The sequence below is a fragment of the Carassius auratus genome, chromosome 31, assembly GCF_003368295.1.
Source record: "Carassius auratus strain Wakin chromosome 31, ASM336829v1, whole genome shotgun sequence".
NCBI classification, from domain to species: domain Eukaryota; kingdom Metazoa; phylum Chordata; class Actinopteri; order Cypriniformes; family Cyprinidae; genus Carassius; species Carassius auratus.
The window spans coordinates 2952393-2972661 of record NC_039273.1 but is presented as its reverse complement, the minus strand read 5'-3'; the positions used below and the strand labels follow the sequence as shown (position 1 = coordinate 2972661).

The window sequence follows — 20269 nt, the reverse complement described above, 5'->3', positions numbered from 1 at the left end:
TGCCATAGGACAGTAAACAGAAAAAGTGAATTGCCGGTGATATTTTATTTCACAACAGCGTTTCCTTCGTGTGGTTTTGGCCAACGTGAATTACCGTAAGATGCTCTTACCGCGCGGATGTTTGATAGATTGCTTAGCGCAAATAAATAATAATAATAAAATAATACAAATAATAAAATCAAAGAGCAAGATCGCGTAAACTGTTAATACCGGCTATTGTAATATCAGCATGGTAAGCAGGTAAGATTACTCACGTTCATTTATGTACTCAGTTACATGTTTTAATTACATTTAATACAAAAAAACACATTAACATTTTATTTAAAAAGAAAACAGGGACAGCCGTACAATAAACATTAACCTCAAAGGGAGAGATGCATAGTACCAGGTTTTAGCTCAAGAGCTAATTTTCACCCGTAGTCCCTGGGCAGGCTGATGTTAAGCTACAATATGGTTTTGTTCTTTCTTTTACTGTCTATGGTTTTGTTATACTAGCCATTTAGTATTTATTGTGTAATAATACTAAGGCAATCATTCTGAATGAATTAAATGCACGCATACAGAGCGCGTGATCTCTGTGACGCCCAGATGCACAAATCAGACCCTCCCACCTCTGTAATAAACACGGAGATGTTAGTCCCGTCCGAATTGGTACATGAAAATCACAGACGTCAGGTGGTAAGAATCGAAACTCAAACGTAGTTTAGAAAACTAGTCCCGTCCGAATAGTGAAAGACGTTGCCAGAGCCACCAGAAAAGTGTTACATGCCCGTACTACTACAAACACTAAGACATGACAGAATTATGCACTATAGCATATCATCTTAATAGAAAACAAATTGCAATGTAGTGATCAAATGCCAGAACAAAGTGGCACTTTCATAAATTTGTAAACATAGTTTGCATTAGTGAGAGTTTGTTGTCGTCACTCACTTGTCAAGTTTCTCCACCTTGTCTTATCAACCGTGTCATTACAAACAAGTTTATTGTTCTCTTGAAAGAAAAGAAAAAAATGTCAGTTCCTGCGAACAAGGCGTTGAATTCCATGGATGATAAACTGTGCCACAGGCGGCGGATGGACAAAACCAGCAAAACAAACACGTTCTAGCACGCAGGAGATTAACAGGAAGCTAGAACCTTGATAGACAAAAAAAAAAAAAAAAAAGGTGAAAACAGATCAAGATATGAGATTAATATTGTAGATTACATTTTGGGTCATATTGAAAGCAATATTTTCAACTTTTGGTAACATGACAGATCAATTTAACAAACACTTGTCATTCCTTCAGCAGTGAAAGTAAGGTGTTGTGGTTAAATGAAAGGAAATTATTCTCTATTTTTTTTTTTTTTTCGTTTTCAGCATAATCACATTTCAGATTTGACTTAAAAATTGATGTCAGTCACAATACGAAGTCCTTTGAAAGAAAATTAAACCCAAAAGATAAAAGCATTCAGGTCATCTCATTTATTTTCTTATGTACAGAAATGAGAACGTATATAAACTTTACAGTTCAAGATCTATTTTGGAAAAAGCAAATAATGATCAAAATCAAAAACAGATCCTTCACATTTCTTGAGGACTTTGTACATATGTACACATTCTCTTGTTCATTGACAGAGTTTATGAAGTCAAAATAAATACATGACACGTTCAGCACAGCCGATTAAAGTCACAGTCCAATCTTTAGTCAAACTGACATGACAGATCCTCATTTACTCGATTTCTGTAAAGCGTGCAAACATGGCCTTCCGGACGGCATCTTTGTATGTATCTGAAGCAGAGAGACTGTAGTTGCTTCCTTTAGTTCCCAGACCAGCTCCCTTCATTCTCAACTGAGCCTGCACACAAGATGACACTCATTTCTTAGTTATGGCAAATATTTGCACAAGATGATACTCCAGTGTGACTGGGTTTAAAATTAACCCTATGTCACACCTAAATAGGATTAGTGAGCTGCAAAAACAACAAAAAAACTAACAAAATATTTGCCGTCTACATCAGGTTTCGCACTGCATTATGACTCACAGCATCATTTATGGTGAAATAACATCAAGGATATTCAAATGCATCTTGACTTTATTTTAGCATATTTAACTTGGAAAGCAAAGTTGTTATACTGAAGAAACTGAAACCACACAAAAATATTTTCCTTGTTTAAAAAAAAAAAAAAAAAAAAAAAAAATTTAATCGAAACAAAACAAAATTTGTATTTAAAAAAATATATATTAATAATTTTAAAAAATAATTAAATTAAAGACAATTTACAGAATATTTTAAATTAAAATGAAAACAGAAAATAAAAACTAATTCAAAATATGAATGAAAATAATATATTAATTCGAAAATACAAAAATAACATTGCTGGTTAATTCAAGGACACTGGATTTACAACTTAAATCTTTTTTGCAATAACTCTGAAAGCAAAGTAAAAATGTCATTATCTAATACTTGCCATATTGTGCATGTTTGTCCATGCATGTAAGTTTTTCACATACTAAAAGACTAATACCTCATGACACATTTGTGTTGGAATGGTTTATTGAATATCAAGTACATCATGGGAACATGACAAAAGGAGTCGTACCTCGATTGGTGCTGTGATGCCCTGCTGGTTTCGACCCAGACCTTTGCCTTCCTTCCAGCCCATGGCCTGCAGCATCTTATTGCCGATATTATCACTGTTCAGGCCGTCCTTGGTGGGCTGCTCGTAATTTCTGCCAAATTCACAAAATGCATTGTTATATTGCTATCGCAACTGTATCGTAATAGTAAATATCTCTACTGAATCAACCTTAAATTGAAAATAAACACTTGAACTTACACTACAGGTGTTGGCTGGGTGAATTTCCTTTTCTTGGGCACAGGGGGTTCAGGAATACCGTATTTCTCTCTTCTCTCAGCAGCCCTGTCTCTGTACTTCATCTGTTCAGAACGAGGTCAAAGGGAATGAATGAGTGTGAGTAACATCTTGGGAAACAGTCTGTAAAAGGAAGACGTGTGTATTTATGAGGTTTCACACCTCGGTCTCTTTCCTCTCCAACTCCTCCAGTTCTGCTTCACTCAGTTTGGATCTCCTGAGAACCTCCAAGTTTTGCTGGAAAGCACAGGTGGATTACATTTAAATAAATAAATAAATAAATAAATAAAACACTCGACATGTCAAAGGTTTGGAATGATCCATTTTGAAAGGTTTTTGAAATAAGTCTCTTATGCTTCCAAAAATATGAAGCATTAATTACAAGAAATGTTTATTGAGCAGCAAATCAGTATATTAGAATTATTATATGATGCTGAAAATTAAGCTTTGCATCACAGGAATAAATAGCATATTACAGCATATTCAAACAGAAAACAATTATTTTAAATTGTAATATTATTTCTCAAATTCTTTTTTTCTTTCTGTATTTCTGGTAACCTAAATGCAGCCTTGGCGTACAGTAGAGACTTCTTTCGAAGGATTTTAAAAATCTTAACTAAAAATCAAAAATAAAGTTTAAGTGTTGGCATTGACTCTTATGCAACTCAAACGGCCTCGGCTCTTCACCTTGTGCAGGTCTGAGAGCTGCTGATGGCGGACCAGAGCTTCTTTATTGGGGAACTGGCGTCGGCACAGAAGACATGCCATCTTCTTCCAGTCGGTCAACTTGTCTTCCCTCTCATCAGCCTCCATGACCTCCTCCGGCTCACTGTCACCGCTGTACGCCGCCACCAGCCCCACCTGCAGCACAGCACAGGGGGTTCAACTAATTGAATTGATTACATGACAAGTTTTATAATGGTGCACAGAGGATTTTAGGACCTTTGATGAGGAGCACTCTTCTTCTGTGACTTTGGATGCCTCTGTTATAAGCCTCTCCAGTGCTCCTGTCTGCAAATATGCAAATAAAACAAAAACCATGTGTTATGACAAAACCATCATGATTCGAGATCAGCAACTATCAAATGTCTCCATCAATACCTTCTTCTCAAAGAGTGTGAACCCAGCATCTGCTGCCGCTGCCTCCCTCCTCTCCTCCTGACTGATGGGCTGGAAGCTGCTTCTGAAGTTTTCTTTCTGTTTGTTCAGACTCTTGGCCCAGCGCTCCATGTCCTTTGCAATCTGATGCACAGACATATTTTTAGCACAAGTGGAGGATTGAAATAACTAGATTTTTGACATTTTCTGAACATATGAGCGCTGGTTGCATGTGCAAAACTCGCCCACGTGTTGCTAGGGTGTTGTAAATGGTTGCTAGGGTGTTCTATGAATACACAAGACTTTGCCCTTTAGATTTCAATAACATGGGAGTCACATTTAGGCACAATGGTAAAAAATACTGAATGTGAAATGTAGTTTTCCTGTGATATGCATTGTGACAAAAAAAACTTCATGAATCATCACCAATTAGCAACAATCTGGAACTAATTAATTCTAGAATGATTATGGGTGATATTGTTTGGGGGAGGGAGGAAAAAACTGAAATTACTTTCTTGGTTTAAAGACTTCATAAATTTGGGTGTTTACACATGGGTATATAATATTTACAAGAACCAACTCCAACCTTCTTCAGTAACCATAAAATAAAATGTTCAATTATCTAGTTTTATTTTGGTGCACTGAGAAGCTAAAGCACTTTATCATAAATATGTAAATAAACAAGCATGCCAAAATAACTTGAAATTATTTAAGTAAATTGCAGATGTCAATTTGATGATTAAGCAATAACAATTTTAAGAGGACTGAATGCATATTTGAATGTTTTTTTTTTTTCACCTACTGTATTTACCGGTAGGGGTGGGGGATCTTCCCAAAATATCATATCACAAGCTTGTCACACAAAAATCACGATCTGAATCGTGATCTTCCCAATTTTGAGATGTACTAAGAACATGCTTATGACTTGTCTATTTGAACATTTTTAAACACAGTATTGTATTAAACAACTAAAATAGACATTAAAGCCGGAGTTTAACTTTAAAACACTGCATCACTGTATGAATCAAATATACATTGCTTCTTATTAAAGTAATATATGATTCATTCAAGAGCAGTGAGCAATTTTCTCTCTTTTGTTGTTTGATTAATGACAGACAGCAGAAGGTTTATTAGGCTATATTAATGATTACATTAATGCACAGATCGAATATACTGACATGCATCTGATTTCTTTCTCAATTGTTTGTGTTCATTTAAGACAAAACTAAACTTTAGATCACATTGTCGTTTTTTAAACGAATCCAAGCACGTTGAATTGTTATTACCTGCTGTGCTGTTTTGCTCTTCGGTTTCTCTTTCTTCTCTTTGCCGTCTTTCTGAGTGGACGTGGAGGAAGCGGCGCTTTGAGCTGCATTGTTTGCATCCACCGCTGGCACATAGGCCTGCTTCTCCCCGTCCCAGTACAGATACTGCTGAGTCTGGGAGTTGTAGTAATACTACAGACAGAAACAACAGTACTTAGAAAACTCTACATGCAATCGGCTGAAATATAGTTGTGTCTTCTTGAAAACTGCACGGCATACGTACATGTGTGTTTGGGTCATAGTACAGGCCAGTGCTGGGGTCGTAATAATACCCAGAAGACTCATCATATTGATAGGATGAAGTGTCTGGGACAGCTAGTGGAAGTGAGAAAATTGAGAAAGAATCAGAAACCTGTATCATAATGTCTTTTGATTGGATGATGTGGATTACGTGATCTGTTCTTACCGGCTTGGTTTTCCTGAGAGGTAGCTGTTGCTGTGCTGGCTGTTGCGGACGATGTCGCGACTGCGGAGATTGCGGAGCTGGAAATAGTGGCAGCGGCTGTGACGGGCTGCTCTTTGCCTTCAATCTGCAACGTCTGACAATAATGATGGGTTAGAAGAAGATTAGAACAATCACTGCACTAGGACTGTGGTTCTCAAACGTTTTGTCAAGGGCAATATTTGAAGATATTTTTAGCACTTCACCTGTAGTGACAAATCAGTTTTTTGTTTACAGAAACTAGGAGTGACAATACATTAAAATAATTAGAAATAAATAAACTGACTAAATAGCAGAAGTTTCAATAATTTAATGTAGGGCCGTGCAAAAAATCGAATGCGATTTTCATGCGCATCTTGTCAGTAAAGGCGCTCCTGTGATTAGAAGTACATCTCCAGCACGTGCGTTCAGATCAGGGTTGCCAGGTTTTCAAAACAAATCCTGCCCACTAGCTTCTCAAAACTAGTCCAAAACTAGCCCAATTGCGTTTCCAGGAGGGTTCCCCGATAAATAATAAAATACATGTTTTTTGGCAGGGTTGCATTTTAGGGGTTAAATAAAACATTTTGTATTGGGGTTGCATCGACCCACGGACATGAAAAACAACCGCAGACTTGACAAACTGATTGGCCTTTACTACACAAAGCCACAATTCACTGAAAATCCACAAAAAAAATCAATTTCAAAATTGGAGGCGATTCTTTGTCGATTTTGAAAGCGATTTTGTGTAGCTTGTCAGTGGACTATTGCTCTGTGTAGTAAATGACGCTCCACCTGAACCAGTGTTGCCAAGTCTCGGGTTGTTTTTACCAATAACCAATACCGTGATGTTTAGCCCCTAAAATGCAAATTTTACCAAGGCAACCCTGCCAAAAAAACGTGTATTTTAACCACTGGGACCTCCTGGAAACACGATTGGGCTAGTTTTGAGAAGCAAGTGGGCAGGATTTGTTTTGAAACCTGGCAACCCTGATCTGAACACACGTGCTGGAGATGTACTTCTAATCACAGCAGCACCTTTACTAACGAGATGTGCATGAAAATCGCATTAGATTTTTTGCACAGCCCTAATTTAATCAAGATTGTTTTCTTCCTAAAAATGTATTATTTGAATCAGCCGTTGAAATAATTTAGGAAAAAAATGATTTTGGAGATACTTGTTCAGGGATCAATGTTAATTTAAAACAACACTAATATCTATAGTACCATCCTAAACTGTAAAATGACCATAAACTACAATTAAACTGTTTGTGTTCAAATAAAAGTTAACAAAAACGATGCATGTTATATATTGGTCTGAACAAAAACAGATGTGCACAAATCAAATAAATGGCCTATTTCAAAGTCAGAATGGGAAATTTCACAAGTTCGCAGGTAAGCTTCGAGTTGTTCATGACGTCTGGATATTAATTCTTTTTTTTTTACATTCACAATTATCAGAGGATCATATAACTAAAAAGCACTTGTATTCATAAGCAGGGAACTACACTAACTTTTCCTTGGCCTGCCAACAAAATTTTTCAGTTACTGGCGCTAAACATGATTTGGTCGCACAAATTTATTTATAGTATAGTAAACTGGATAATAATGAACAATAATGAAACTGTATTGCATACAGATGTGCTTTTTGTTTTACTTGCCATCTTTTAAACCACATGCCTTGTTCTATTTCTTACAGTACACACAGTGCATTGCTCCGTCTTGTAGCTGGGGTTAGAAGGGCCCCGGTGCAGGTTGTACAGTGGGCCCTGTTTAAAATTGTTTAATTTGTACTGTATGTTCATTCTATTTTATTTGTGCTATTTACACAATGTTTACATTTTTTTTAAAGTTTGTTTTTGTTTATTTAAAATAGCACTGCATAGTCTTCACTGTAAAATAAAATACACAATCAAACCAAAATGTATTCAGACACCTTCAACATTTCACACATTATCACACTTTAATTTGTTATAGTTTAGAAATTGGTAATAAATATGACAAGAGCTCAGAGTTAAACTGTGTCGAGAACATATCCAATTGATAATGTTAGATAACTTTGATAAAAAGATATGTAATGGAATCAACCAAAACTTCAGACAGCTGTCAGTATGACAATATTTACACAACTATAAATACTTTGTTGAACAGTTACCAAGCAAGCAAGCTTAATTTGGTTCAGTCTGTGGTGTGAAAAGGTTGCATTAGCAAATAAAGAAAGAAACACTTAAGCAAAACATGGTCAGGTCCCTAGTTATTATTTTTTTAAATCAATTTCACTGGTAGTCTACAGTATGAAGAATTTTTTGTGTATAATATTTCTCAGTTCGCTGTATTTTGCTATACTCACTTACATAAACGAACTAGTGTCCTGCACCCACTATTAAAACAATATAATCAATTATATCTGATTTTTGGATTGACTTTGGATAAATTCTTCTTAAAACTACAAAGTAATTCAATCAAGAGAAGTGAGTGATTTACTTTCATTTTCATACATTAAAGACACTGACAGCAGAGCTAGTAAATTAGGCGAGGTCACTTTAAGAGACAATGCATCCATTATAATGATACACATCCAATTTCATTCTCAACCCTTTACTTTCACTTAAGACATAACCACAGACTTTTTCGAACACCCTTTCCAAGACTGGTATTTTGACATATTTTGTATGTATCGGTTGTCGGTACAAAAGCAAGAAGGGTTGCACTTTATTTTACAGTCCTGTTCCTCATGTACATACTATGTACTTATTATAGTAATTACAATAACTATGTAATAACTAGGTACTAACCCTGAACCTACCCCTACCCCATGTAGTCACCTTGTATTACCAGAACTTTCTTAGATAAATACACTGTAAGTTTTCTCTCTTTTTTTCTGTTTATTTAAACTGCGATTTGTATTTGTTCATTCAGGAAGGAGAAGCTCGGTTCATTGTTGCGGTCCATGAGACGCAACTCTCTCGTGCGCACCGAACAGAGCGCGCAAATAACCAGCTGCTCAGTTGAGCTTTCCCGCATCGCGGGGCTGAAGCCAACTTGATGTGTTGAATGCTCAGAGCACGTTCTAAAGCGTATTCTTAAAATACACATTTATGTTTTAATAAATGCTCATATTAAATCATAGCATAACACATAAGTAGGTACAAAAATAATCAGTGATACATTTGCGACCCCATGAAAATGTGGGTCGCAATGGCATTTCAAAAGGTTGCATATGCAACCATTTTGGTCGCAGTGTAGTTCCCTGATAAGAAAAAAATAAATTACGATTTTATTTTTCAATGACTTATTCAAGGTCTGGAAACACCCTGAAATATCCTCATACATACATACAGGTTCTCCAAGACCATGAGAATTCCTGGTGCTTAAATAAAATTACCTGTTGTTGAAAAAAATTAAAAAATGTATTTTTACAAATGAAAGACACTTTATATTTTTAGCAGTTTAAATGTATTCTAAAGCTTATTGTTTTATATGAAACACTTCAATAATTTTACAGCCCCTGGAAATTTGATGAAGCCCACAAGCATCCTGGCCCACTCAATGAGAACCACTGGAATAGAATCTAATGCAATTTATCTAGTTAAAAAAAAAAAAAAAGTAGCATAAAATAGTCACCTGAGCAGCTGGCTGGCCAATGAGATGAGTCTGATAGACCTGTGCGCTCTGAGAGATCACCACTCCTGTATTAGCAGGAAGAACCTTCACACCTGGAGCCGCTGCCAATTAAAACATACCGCAGCTATTCAACAAGCACAACTAGTCTTTTTACATTTATAAAAGAACATATTGTGACCTGGCCAAATCCTATTATGATGCTCCAACTAAAAGGCGGCAAACGTTACCTCCAAGTATGCCGTTAGCCTGGGAAGGGTCCACAGCTCCAGCCTGCTGCTGATAGTACACCTGGTACTCCTAAACAAATCATCTTAGCTCAATACCAAACAATTCATATAAATGCAATTCTAAACCATTTTCAGATGATGCAGTCAGCTGACCTGTGAATAGGGGACATATCCCTCTTGCAGGTAGCTGTATTCTGATGTCGGTTCCACACTCTGCTGAGGCTGCAAAGAGAAATAGTCAATTAAACCGGTCATGCATGCATAATTCAGTTTTAACATTGAGCCATTGTTACAATAAAGTTGTTCATACTTGACTGGAGGACCACTGAGCAGCTGCGATGGCTGTACTGGCAACCGAAAAGGCACTAACACGGTTCCCATCTGGCAATAACAGGTCCCTGAGAAACAAAAAGGCATTTTAGTCAACTGAATTATTAATCAAGCTACAGCAAATGGAAAAAGTCTTCCAAAGAAATCAACCGCATGAGGATACGAGTGAGAGGTGCGTACTTTCGAGCACTCTTGGCGTAGTCGACACCAATAGTCTTCCCATCCAGCCTGAGAGGTGGCTGTAAGCCCTGAAGGATGGTTAGGAGCTGTGACGCTTCCTGCAAAACCACAAACATCATCAGAATGTACATAAAGAGCATGCAGGTTTAATCTTACTGATTGTTTCATCTCGTTTTGATACTGGATTCACTTTAAGAGATCAACCTCTATATGCTTAAGATGATCTTTGGAACAAAAGAGATTTGTATAGACTGAGGAAGGGAGAAAACACATACCAAAGGAGAGGCAAGTTGGACGAAGGCAAACCCTCGGTTCTGTCCCGTCTGTTTATCCTTAATGAGGCGGATGTTGCCGGGCAAGAGGTTGGCAAAGGGGGCGAGGGCCGTCAGAATGGCTTCAACAGTGGAGTGAGGGGCGATGTTCCTCAGGATGATGGCTGTCATAACATGCAAACATTTCAGTGTGAATGCAATACAACACACTAGAGGACATAGCAGTCTCAGCCAACATTTGAATGTAGATTATCAGCATCAGCTTACAGGGAATAAGTTTGGAACCCAATGATGTGCAATCGACATTTTAGAAAATTTTAATTGGTGCATCCCTAACTCAGAGGTGATATTTGTGGAAAAGTGCTTACTATCGCCATAATAATCTCCACTGGGCTGGGTGTCTGTGGCTCCTGCTGTGCTGTTAGACTCAGAATCTGAAAATAAGCACATAGAATAAAAGCACATTGAGTTTCTTTAACACTGAAGTCTGATACAAAACACATCACTGAAGGAGCCCCATACAAAGGCTTTGGGAAGGTCATAAAAGATGATCCCTACAATCCCAGAGTGACTCTGTTTTTAAACTATGAGCATTTAGTAGGCAGACACTTTAAACTGATGATATGAAGGCTGACAGTGTGGGATTATAAATTTTGATTCCTGGTTTGACATATGAAACATTTAAGTGGAGCCATAATATCAGTTACCAGCTATAAAAAGAGCAAATGGCAGCTATCATGAGTGATAAAAACAATAACCATTTCATATTAGTTTGTGGAGCACTGTACATAACACCCCACATACATTTTATTAGTTTAAAAAAAAAAATTGCTCCAAGGACATGACCATCCAGATGGGTGCAGACAGCGGTTTCCTGCTCAGGGAGCTACTTACCCGCTTTAGCTGCGCCACACCTGAAGCACTTCAGCCTCCTCCGGAAATTGTACAGGCCACACTGCAAGCAACCGGTCACAGTGTTTTAATTGACACTTCTGCTATGGGGCACCAGGTAACAAGCACACTAGAGTGGCTTGAACACTCACCGTGATGGACGCTCACCAAGTGGACCAAAACACTGTGATGCTACACTTAACTAGCTAACTTTTCCAAAACAAAGCTTACATAGAGATGTTCTGACATTATTTTTAAGATCTTAGATGAGCCATTTATTTGCTAAAGTATTCACCATTTATTTTAATGCTCTTTCAGCAAAGGCAACGTTCATAGGAACAAAATGGAACATAAATTAACTCATACAATAAGTATAACCTAAATTATCATTACTATTCAAAAGTTTGGGGTTGATAAAATCAAGTCTCTTTTGCTAAACAAGGCTGCACTCTGATCAAAAAACTAATATTAAATGTTATTACAATTTAAAACAACTAATTTCAATTTGAATATATTGTAAGCTGTAATTTATTCATTTAATGCAAAGCTAACTTTTGCATCATTACTCCAGTTTTTAGTGTCACATGATTCTTCAGAAATCATTATTTTATTATTTCATATGGTATTTCATATGTATTTTCCATTACTTTTGATCAATTAAATGCAACCTTGAGGAATAAAAGTATTATTTTGGTTTTTAACAAAAAAAAAAAAACTGGTGAAAGTTTAAAAAAAAAAAAAAAAATTGAAATAGAAATTTCTGAATAAAACCAAAACAATATTTAACATGAAACTGATATTGTAACTGCAGTTCAACATCTCGGGAACTTGATGAAACTTACGGAGTTGCAGAGCCAGTCCTCAAACTTGTGACGGTTGTTGCTGTAATGCACAGCCACAGTCTTGCCTTGAACACACAGCAGTTTCTGGAAAAGGAAGAAAGAGTTTGGTTATTTCCTGTCTTACGAAGGTTTAATCTCAGCCCAAGAACAACCACATTAGCCATGAGGGTTTAGGGTGAGGATCGCCCGGGAGGGTTTAATGTGTAAGATGGTGTGTGTTTGGGACCCGAGTGTCCGGATGGGGCCGGAACAGAGTGTAAAAAAAACAAAATAATCAAAAATAAACAAAAAGAAAAATGCAACTCCTTTCTTAAACGAGATGGGGGGGGGGGGGTTGGGGGTTAAATATAGCACCAACACTTCTACTTCTAATCTTGAACAACTAAAACAAACCTAACATTGTTTTTTGAAAAAATACCTATTGTAAAGGATGATGACAGTGTTGACAAAAAATTTGAGTCATTCGAGTCACACCTGAAGTGTATTATGTACTTCCCTTTTAAAAATCAGTGATTATTTTCCCGTGCTAACAAACAGAGTTCTGGTTAAGGTTATATAACATGAAGCCAGAGTATCCATCAAATGGCTCTTTTATATTTTGGTCACACCTTGTCTTCAAAAACAGCGGCTCTGGTCCATATGTGTCCATACAGTCTACTGGGGCAGCAACTTTGTTTTGGTTTTTTCCCTTCCATTTACATTTTTCTAGTTAATTTGCATTATTCCCCAGGGCAAAAGCTAGACTTGGTGATTAGGAAGCAACCTGATTGGTCTCCATCCATCGGGTAGCAGCTTGCAAGTGATAAAACTCCACGAAGGCGAAACCTCGGCTTATACCTAGAGAGGCATTCAGATATACAGACGGGAGGCGTGTTAGTTTATATGGTTCAGAGGTACAACAGTCAAACTCTGTCACAAACTGCTTTGTGACCCCCTTGACCCAGAGAGGCAAAGGAGATGTAAGTGGGTTGCCTGAAAACTTTTACCATAGCAAAAGCAGCTTATAATACTCTAGCTGTTGGTCTTACACGGATAAATGTAGGTTGAATAACTAAAGCAAAGCAAACAGTCATAAACACAGCTTAACAAAAATTAATCTTCATGAGACAGATACTGCCATAAGATTGACTTTTGCACAACCTTTAATATGTTCATAATATATACATATTAAATATATATTTAATATGTTCCTTTTAAATTCTTTATAATAGATGCATAGATACAGTCTACATGACTGCATCTACATTCATGTAACTTCAATTGGCACAAAAAAAAATAAACTGCCTATTTTGAGTCACACAAATCCCAGACAAAACTTACCTCCAAACAAGTTTCTATTAAGCAAACATTTTTTAACGCAGTAGTCTGGGAGGGTAAAACTGGTCAGATAACATGTTGCTATGGCAAAAGATGTTTAAGCAGAAGCAGCTTGACCCAGCGGACACAGGTTTGTTTGGGAGAGGAAGGATCCACGGTACATCTGTCTCACCTGTTCTCTTCTTCATCAGCCTCACGTCCATCGGCTTTGGCCCCTCCAGCTGCTCAATGGCTGCTCGAATCTGTGGATTAGAAGGCAAAGTCAGATCAAGTTTCTCTGTTGAAACTAAGCCCGCTTCTATTTTGACTTTCATAGTGAAATCTCAGTTATAACTAAAAACCTTAAGATGCATTTTTAAACAAATTATTCTAAAACTAATTATTTGAATCTCGACAAACATTGGTTAAAATTTATTCTCTCACATTTATTCTCTTAAAATTAATTAAATTCATGAAAGAAATTTCCATAAGATTATTATTTCAGGTCTGGAATATTTATAACAATCATTTATTACTACTATTATTATTTATACTCAAAGCAGAAATCTCCACGATAAAGATTAACTACATGCATTAAATATTTACCAAAAAAAATTCATTATTCATATTATTTTTCCTTAAATTCTAGGCCTGGAAATTATTTTTTTTTTTTTAACGATTTGATATTATTATTTTTTTAGCATCAAATTTATTACTCCCATCACAAATTTCCACAATAAGAATTTTTGATTACATGCCTGGAATATTTACTAAATTCAATATTTTTAAATTCTACTCACAGCTATGTATTCATTCTTTTTTTTTTTTATGGGCCTGTAAAAAAATATTTTAAATGATTTGTTGTTATTGCAAATAATCCATGATAAGATTTTATTAATTCCAGTTCTGGAATAATTGTTTCATATGCTTCTTATTATTGAAGAAAAAATAAAATATAATAATAATATTTTTTTTTTTTTTTTTTTTTTTTTTTTGACATTTCCATGATTCTATTAATTCAATTCAGGCCAGGAAAAAAAATTAAAACAAAAACAAAAAAATCCCTTACATCTGCCTCTGTTGTGTTCATGGGCAGACCCCGGAGCATGATGGTCTTGCTCTCCTTCTCGTCGGCTGGGTCTCCTCTGTAATCATGCTCGGAGTAATCACCATCCGAGTGGTGTCCATCATCAGATCCATCACTACAGCGCCGCTTCCTTCCTCGCTGTTACAAAGGTTAGATCTGAAGTGAGCATCATGCTCCTGTCAAAAAAATCCAATAAACAAATACATACACATGTCGTCCTCACCTCAGGACTGTCCCTGCTCCAGTATCGATCCGCTCGGTCACTCCGTTCACCATCGTATCGGTCACTTCTGCGATGTGAGTCGTATCCGCGGTCATCACGATCTCGTCGGTCCCTGCGGTCATCATCACGACACTGTTCAGAGCCGTACCTGCCACTGCGCTCCGTACGGCTGACCCTAGACACAACAAGATTAAATAAAACATTGCTTACAGAAAATAACCATTTAAAGAAAACCTTAATAAATCCTTAAACACTCACCGTTTATCTGCACCCATCTTTGTTTATCAATGCAAGGCCTGTAAAAAATGTATATGTCAATATATAGCCACAACATTAGTCTCTTGCACATATATCACAAATATGTGAGATTATAAACCTTGTTTTGAAATGACACACGTATAAGCTCATGGTACAAATCAAATTTCCATGGAATTAACATTTGATAAGATCACAAAACATCTGTAAAGGAAATACTGTGAAACTTATTAAATAACGTTATACATAACAGGACAGGACTGAATGCATAGCGTTACCTATAGCGCGGTATTTTCATGGTAATTCAATGTATTTCATCGAATAACGTGGTACATGCACATACAAGACATATGTTATGTCCATGGTACATGTCTAAAAAACGTATGGTTGTAGTACCATGGTGTGTTTTGATCGTGTGCTCTCCATTTTCGTTACGTAAGAAGTTCAGTGAGCTACAAGACCAAAATGGAGACCGTGTTGTCAGTGAAAAGGGCGCAAAACACACACCGAGACACAGAAAACTCACCAAATATATTTCAACGAAACGTTGAAATGAAATATTTCTCGTGTACTGAGAACTCTAACGACTGCTAGCAGATCACTACTCGCCGAGAGATCACACTCTTCGTAGAGTCATTCGATGTCATCTGCCGCTAAAATGGTCTACGAATTTCTCCTTCCCAGAATGCCTTTAGATGTGGCGTCGTGTTGTTGCATGATGGGAAATGTAGTTTATTTTTTAGCTGTTTACGTCTACTACTCAGAGGATAACTGTTTGACTTAATGAAAACCTAGAAGTATGGTGATTTTTTCAATAACATATATTTTATATTTATATTCATTTATTATTTATACATAGGCCTACCTGAGTTTTTCTTGTTTTATATATGCTTATAAAAAATAATAATTATTGTGATACCATTTTTAACATGTATTATGGAAATGTCATACTTGGTGCAAAGAGTTGAGGGAATTTTTTAATAATACTCTTCATATGAATTACGTATAGCACGTTATCAAACCTGTTCATAGAAACTACCCAAAGAAGAAGAAGAAGAAAAAGAAGAAAAACACCTGAATTGTTTGATCGGTTAGCCCCATAAAGCATTTCGAAACATTATTTAAAAATAAGTACTCCTCATATGAATTACAAATAGCACGTTATCAAACCTGCTCATAGAAACTGCAAAAAAAAAAAAAAAAAACTTTAAGGGCGTGGTCTCTATTGAATTCTTTAAGGAGTTGGATAGAATCTTTCAAACGGTTAATGTACCACCCCCTTAAAACATTTCAGAACTAAACGTTTACGTTTATTTTTGTGTTTAGTGAACTCGTTTACCACTTTGCTTTCATTTAGGTAATAATCTCGCATTAGATGATATGTAGTTTGTTTCACATCTCTGCAGTCGAATAAAACGTTGTGCGAATCGGTTCGTTTGAATCACTGAAACACAGCTATTCTAAAAAAGATTCGGACAGTACTTTATTTCGCCGAGGCGACTACTATCGGAGAGTCCGGAGTACTCCGTGCTATAACACGGCGCTGGAATCAATGATGGGACACTCGAGTACAGACGCAGCGCTCTTCAAGACCTTTATAAACGAAACAGACACTTGAGACTGTCGAGAGAGGAGCATATTGACATTTTGTTACATAACGATCTCATACAGAAATCTTAACGCATACGGATTCATCAGTCCGCTGATGATGAGGATGATGATGGTAAAGACAGAATGACAGGTGAGTAAAACTCCAGCCAAAGTCACACTGAGCTTTTGATATTAATTTTAAAATACAAAATCTAGCCTACAGTGAGTGTAGCCTATAATATATAGTTTTGAAATTAATTTACAGTGTATTTCCAATGGTACTTTCAATAGAATTGTATTTTATTTTTACATTTTTGTGAACGGCGGCTCTACTTTGACATCCAATATGTTACAAAGAATATATGGTGTACATAGTACCTCCAAAGTTGTGTAAAGAATTGCCATGGAAAGTTAAAAAAACAAAAACAAAAATGCTGATAGCTTAAGGTGCTTTAAGAGTATGACTGGTTGGAAAACTTGTTTGAGTTGTTCCGTTACTAGTTATTCCAGTGAAGAACAGCTTTGGTATATTTGTCAAGTACAATTATTTTTACTACAGCGTAATGAGACCAATTTAATTACTTCCAGAAAATTGGTTTAATAGTCACATTAATCATTAACAATGTCTTTCTTAATGCAGAACAACGGCCCATGTTTTGTTTTCAGTTGTAGGCTATATTTACAGCCGTCATTTGAATATTGTTAGTGTGCAACTGTTTTCATTTCACTCTCTGAATATTCTTTTGCATGTGCTTTGCATATGAACTGTCGATGGGATTACTCTACACAACAGACTTATTGATAAAAAAAAACACACAAAAAAAAACGATATTTGGGTATTTGCAAAAAACTTATATTGACACACAGATAAAGTATAATATTTCCCTGTCCCCTTTGTTACTTGACAATAATAATCTTAATAATAATTTGAATCTTCCTTGTTTACTTATGCAACATATTTATTTTAATATTCAAATAATATAAACTATATTAAATATTAAATTGCATAAAATGACAAGATCTTCTTTTTTTTTATGGATCTAGATTTATTAAAGCATATTATACTTATGCCACCCTGCTGTCTGTGTATTAAACCTCTGTGGAAATGTAAATGTTTAACCTGAAAACCAAGGAATTTTTAAAACCTGTTATAAATATAACACGTTTTTCCTGGTTAACTGAGCTATTGTCGAGCAATGGCTTGATTATATTAATCATTTTCTAATCTAATTTCTTTATCAGCATGTTCAATCTTTTATGGTGGCCACACCAAACTCACATCTGTTCAGAGGAAAAACACAAGAACAGGCAAAAGGTTATTAGTCAAATGTGCTGCATGCTTACAACATTTCAAGTTGGGTGATCTGCCTATTTGCATAGCTGAAAAATGCTTGACTAGTACAGATTGACCACTTGCCTCAACAATGTTTGCTGAAGGAGATTTGAAAATTCAGAATTTGTTCATTATTATTATTTGTGTTTTATTAATTATTAACACCAGAAGCCCTAGACAGAGCATGAACTCTTATCTTGAGCTGGTATTCGTTACAGAATATGCAGTAATTTTGCATGCATAAAGTATGTTGTGAATGCATCACAATTGTTTAATTACTAATTGTTAATCTTTATGCCTCCAGCTTCTGCTTTTGCATCGGTAACTCCATCTTGGCTCAACGCCACCCAAGAACCTGTCATGAATCAGACTTGTGAGGAAAGTGAAGACTTCAAATATTTGGCGTACAAAGTCACGTACTGTGTCGTATTCCCAATTGGATTTATCAGCAACTCTGTGGCTTTGTTTGTGTTCCTGTGTCACACTCCAAAGAAGACGGCCAACACTGTATTTATGACTAACTTGGCTATCTCAGATGTTGGCTTCTCCTTGACGTTGCCCTTCCGTCTGGTCTACTTTTTTAGGGGCGGTCAATGGGATTTTCAAGACTGGTTTTGCCGCTGGTGTGTATTTTCCTTTTACGTCAACCTGTACACGAGTGTATTGTTTCTTACAGGTCTCAGCGTACTGCGGTACATTGCCGTGGTACACCCGATTCGCAACAAGTCCCTAGTTACAGTGCGGAGAGCCAGTCTATCATGCTTTGCGATCTGGATTTTCGTGGCCTGCTTGTCAACGCCTTTCCTCTTGAAAGGTACTTCAGTGCGGGATGAAAAGACACGTTGCTTTGAACCGGGGGACATCAAGTCATGGGAAATCATATTTATCTTGAACTATGTGGCAGTTTTGTTTGGATTTGTCATTCCGTTTATCATAATTCTCATCTGCTATGGATGCATAATCTATAAACTCATCAAAGGACGGAAAATCGGGAGTCGTAAGAGAAACTCCCGTCGACGCGCTGTGTATTTGATCATCGTTGTCCTGAGCACATTCCTGCTGTGTTTCCTACCATATCACGTCGTTCGCACTGTCCATCTTCATGCCATAGTTTTAAAGAAGAGCTGCCAGGTCATTGAGTTCCTCCTAAAAGTTCTGGTCATCTCATTGTGCACGGCAGCGTCCAACAGTTGCTTCAATCCATTGTTGTACTTCTTCGCAGGAGAGAGTTTCCGCATGTCTGTCCGTAGAGCGTCAAATCGAGGAACCGTTAGTTCATTCAGCCAGAGTGTTTTTAATCGGTCTTTTCAACGTCAAAGCCAAAGCAGCTTGCAGAAGTCGAGGCGCCAAAGCTTCACTGCCATACGCCAAGACTGTGTGCCCTGCTCTGTGAACAGCTCCTGCCAGGTTCTAAACAAGAAGGAACCTGAGAGCTGCAAGCCTGAAAAGCAAGTTGCATTTGATGAAGAGGAAAAAATCTGAGTGTATAGAATTGGTGTCTTTATTGTTGTCTTGAAGGAGTGAACTTATAGCATCTTGGTTGTTTTTCTATTTCCTTTTTTTAGGTTCTGAACTTGAAAACTGAAATGTGAAATATGTCCCGCATTAGATAAAGTGTGGGTGAATCTTTACAAATGGGTCATATTTTGATTATTGCATTTGGCAAACCCTTGTATTCCAATCAAACTGCATCCTGGACAGATTTTTGCAATATTCATCTCGGTACAAACTTAAAAATAATGGGGGTTGCAGTTTTGGCAAAAAATAACTATGGAGGCCCACACGATATGCAGTAAAAAAAAAAAAGAAAATTACGTTGTGTGTATGCTCCCTCAATTTAAAGGGGTAATATAAAGCTTTTTTTCATTATATCTGCACTGTATGTTTACTTCACTGGTTTGCACTCTATCTTACATTACCTATTTGTATATTTTTATAGTTGTACTTTATATTTTATTATCTGTATTTTATGCTTTATTGTTAGGGTTATCTGTATGCACCAAGGGTCTGAGAGTAATGCAATTTCAATTCTCTGTATGTATGTGCTGTACATGTGGAAGAATTGACAATAAAGCAGACTTGACTTGGACTTTTTAAAGATCATTATTTTGTGTGTTTGTTGTAACAGAATATGTTGGCATGCTTTAATGTAAAAAAACCAAAAACATTATTTTTCAAATACTGTACATTATTGTAAGTCCTCTATGCCCCTCCTCTCTCGAACACATCGTTTTCCCTCCTTCCAACACGCAAAGCCTGCTCTGATTGGCCAAATGACAAGTGCACTGTGATTGGCTGCACACCACGCCCCAATCCATAATCGCAAGCTTCATCTTTCAAAATAAATGTAAAGACAGTTAATAATGTCCTTAGTTTTACCATCAGTTCAAGCCCCAAAGGGGAACAGAGTCGTGTGA

The 20269-nt window shown here is 36.6% G+C and overlaps 2 protein-coding genes across 2 annotated transcripts; one reads left to right on the top strand and one right to left on the bottom strand.

Annotated features, from left to right (window-relative positions):
* Nucleotides 1-1446: 1446 nt before the first annotated feature.
* LOC113050215 (RNA-binding protein 5-B-like) lies at nucleotides 1447-15616 on the bottom strand. Its single transcript, XM_026212986.1, has 25 exons — nucleotides 15456-15616; nucleotides 14933-14970; nucleotides 14675-14849; nucleotides 14434-14589; nucleotides 13558-13627; nucleotides 12832-12905; nucleotides 12069-12152; nucleotides 11230-11290; nucleotides 10704-10769; nucleotides 10339-10499; nucleotides 10064-10161; nucleotides 9864-9951; nucleotides 9707-9775; nucleotides 9554-9623; nucleotides 9327-9427; nucleotides 5688-5820; nucleotides 5505-5596; nucleotides 5243-5413; nucleotides 3960-4100; nucleotides 3801-3869; nucleotides 3546-3719; nucleotides 3021-3095; nucleotides 2823-2923; nucleotides 2586-2715; nucleotides 1447-1839 (listed from the first exon to the last, which is right to left on the bottom strand). Exons 2-25 carry the CDS (start codon nucleotides 14947-14949, stop codon nucleotides 1714-1716), a joined length of 2502 nt encoding a protein of 833 aa, XP_026068771.1. The 5' UTR covers nucleotides 14950-14970; nucleotides 15456-15616; the 3' UTR covers nucleotides 1447-1713.
* Nucleotides 15617-16378: 762 nt separating this feature from the next.
* cysltr3 (cysteinyl leukotriene receptor 3) lies at nucleotides 16379-19760 on the top strand. Its single transcript, XM_026212985.1, has 2 exons — nucleotides 16379-16670; nucleotides 18157-19760. Exons 1-2 carry the CDS (start codon nucleotides 16664-16666, stop codon nucleotides 19332-19334), a joined length of 1185 nt encoding a protein of 394 aa, XP_026068770.1. The 5' UTR covers nucleotides 16379-16663; the 3' UTR covers nucleotides 19335-19760.
* Nucleotides 19761-20269: the final 509 nt, after the last annotated feature.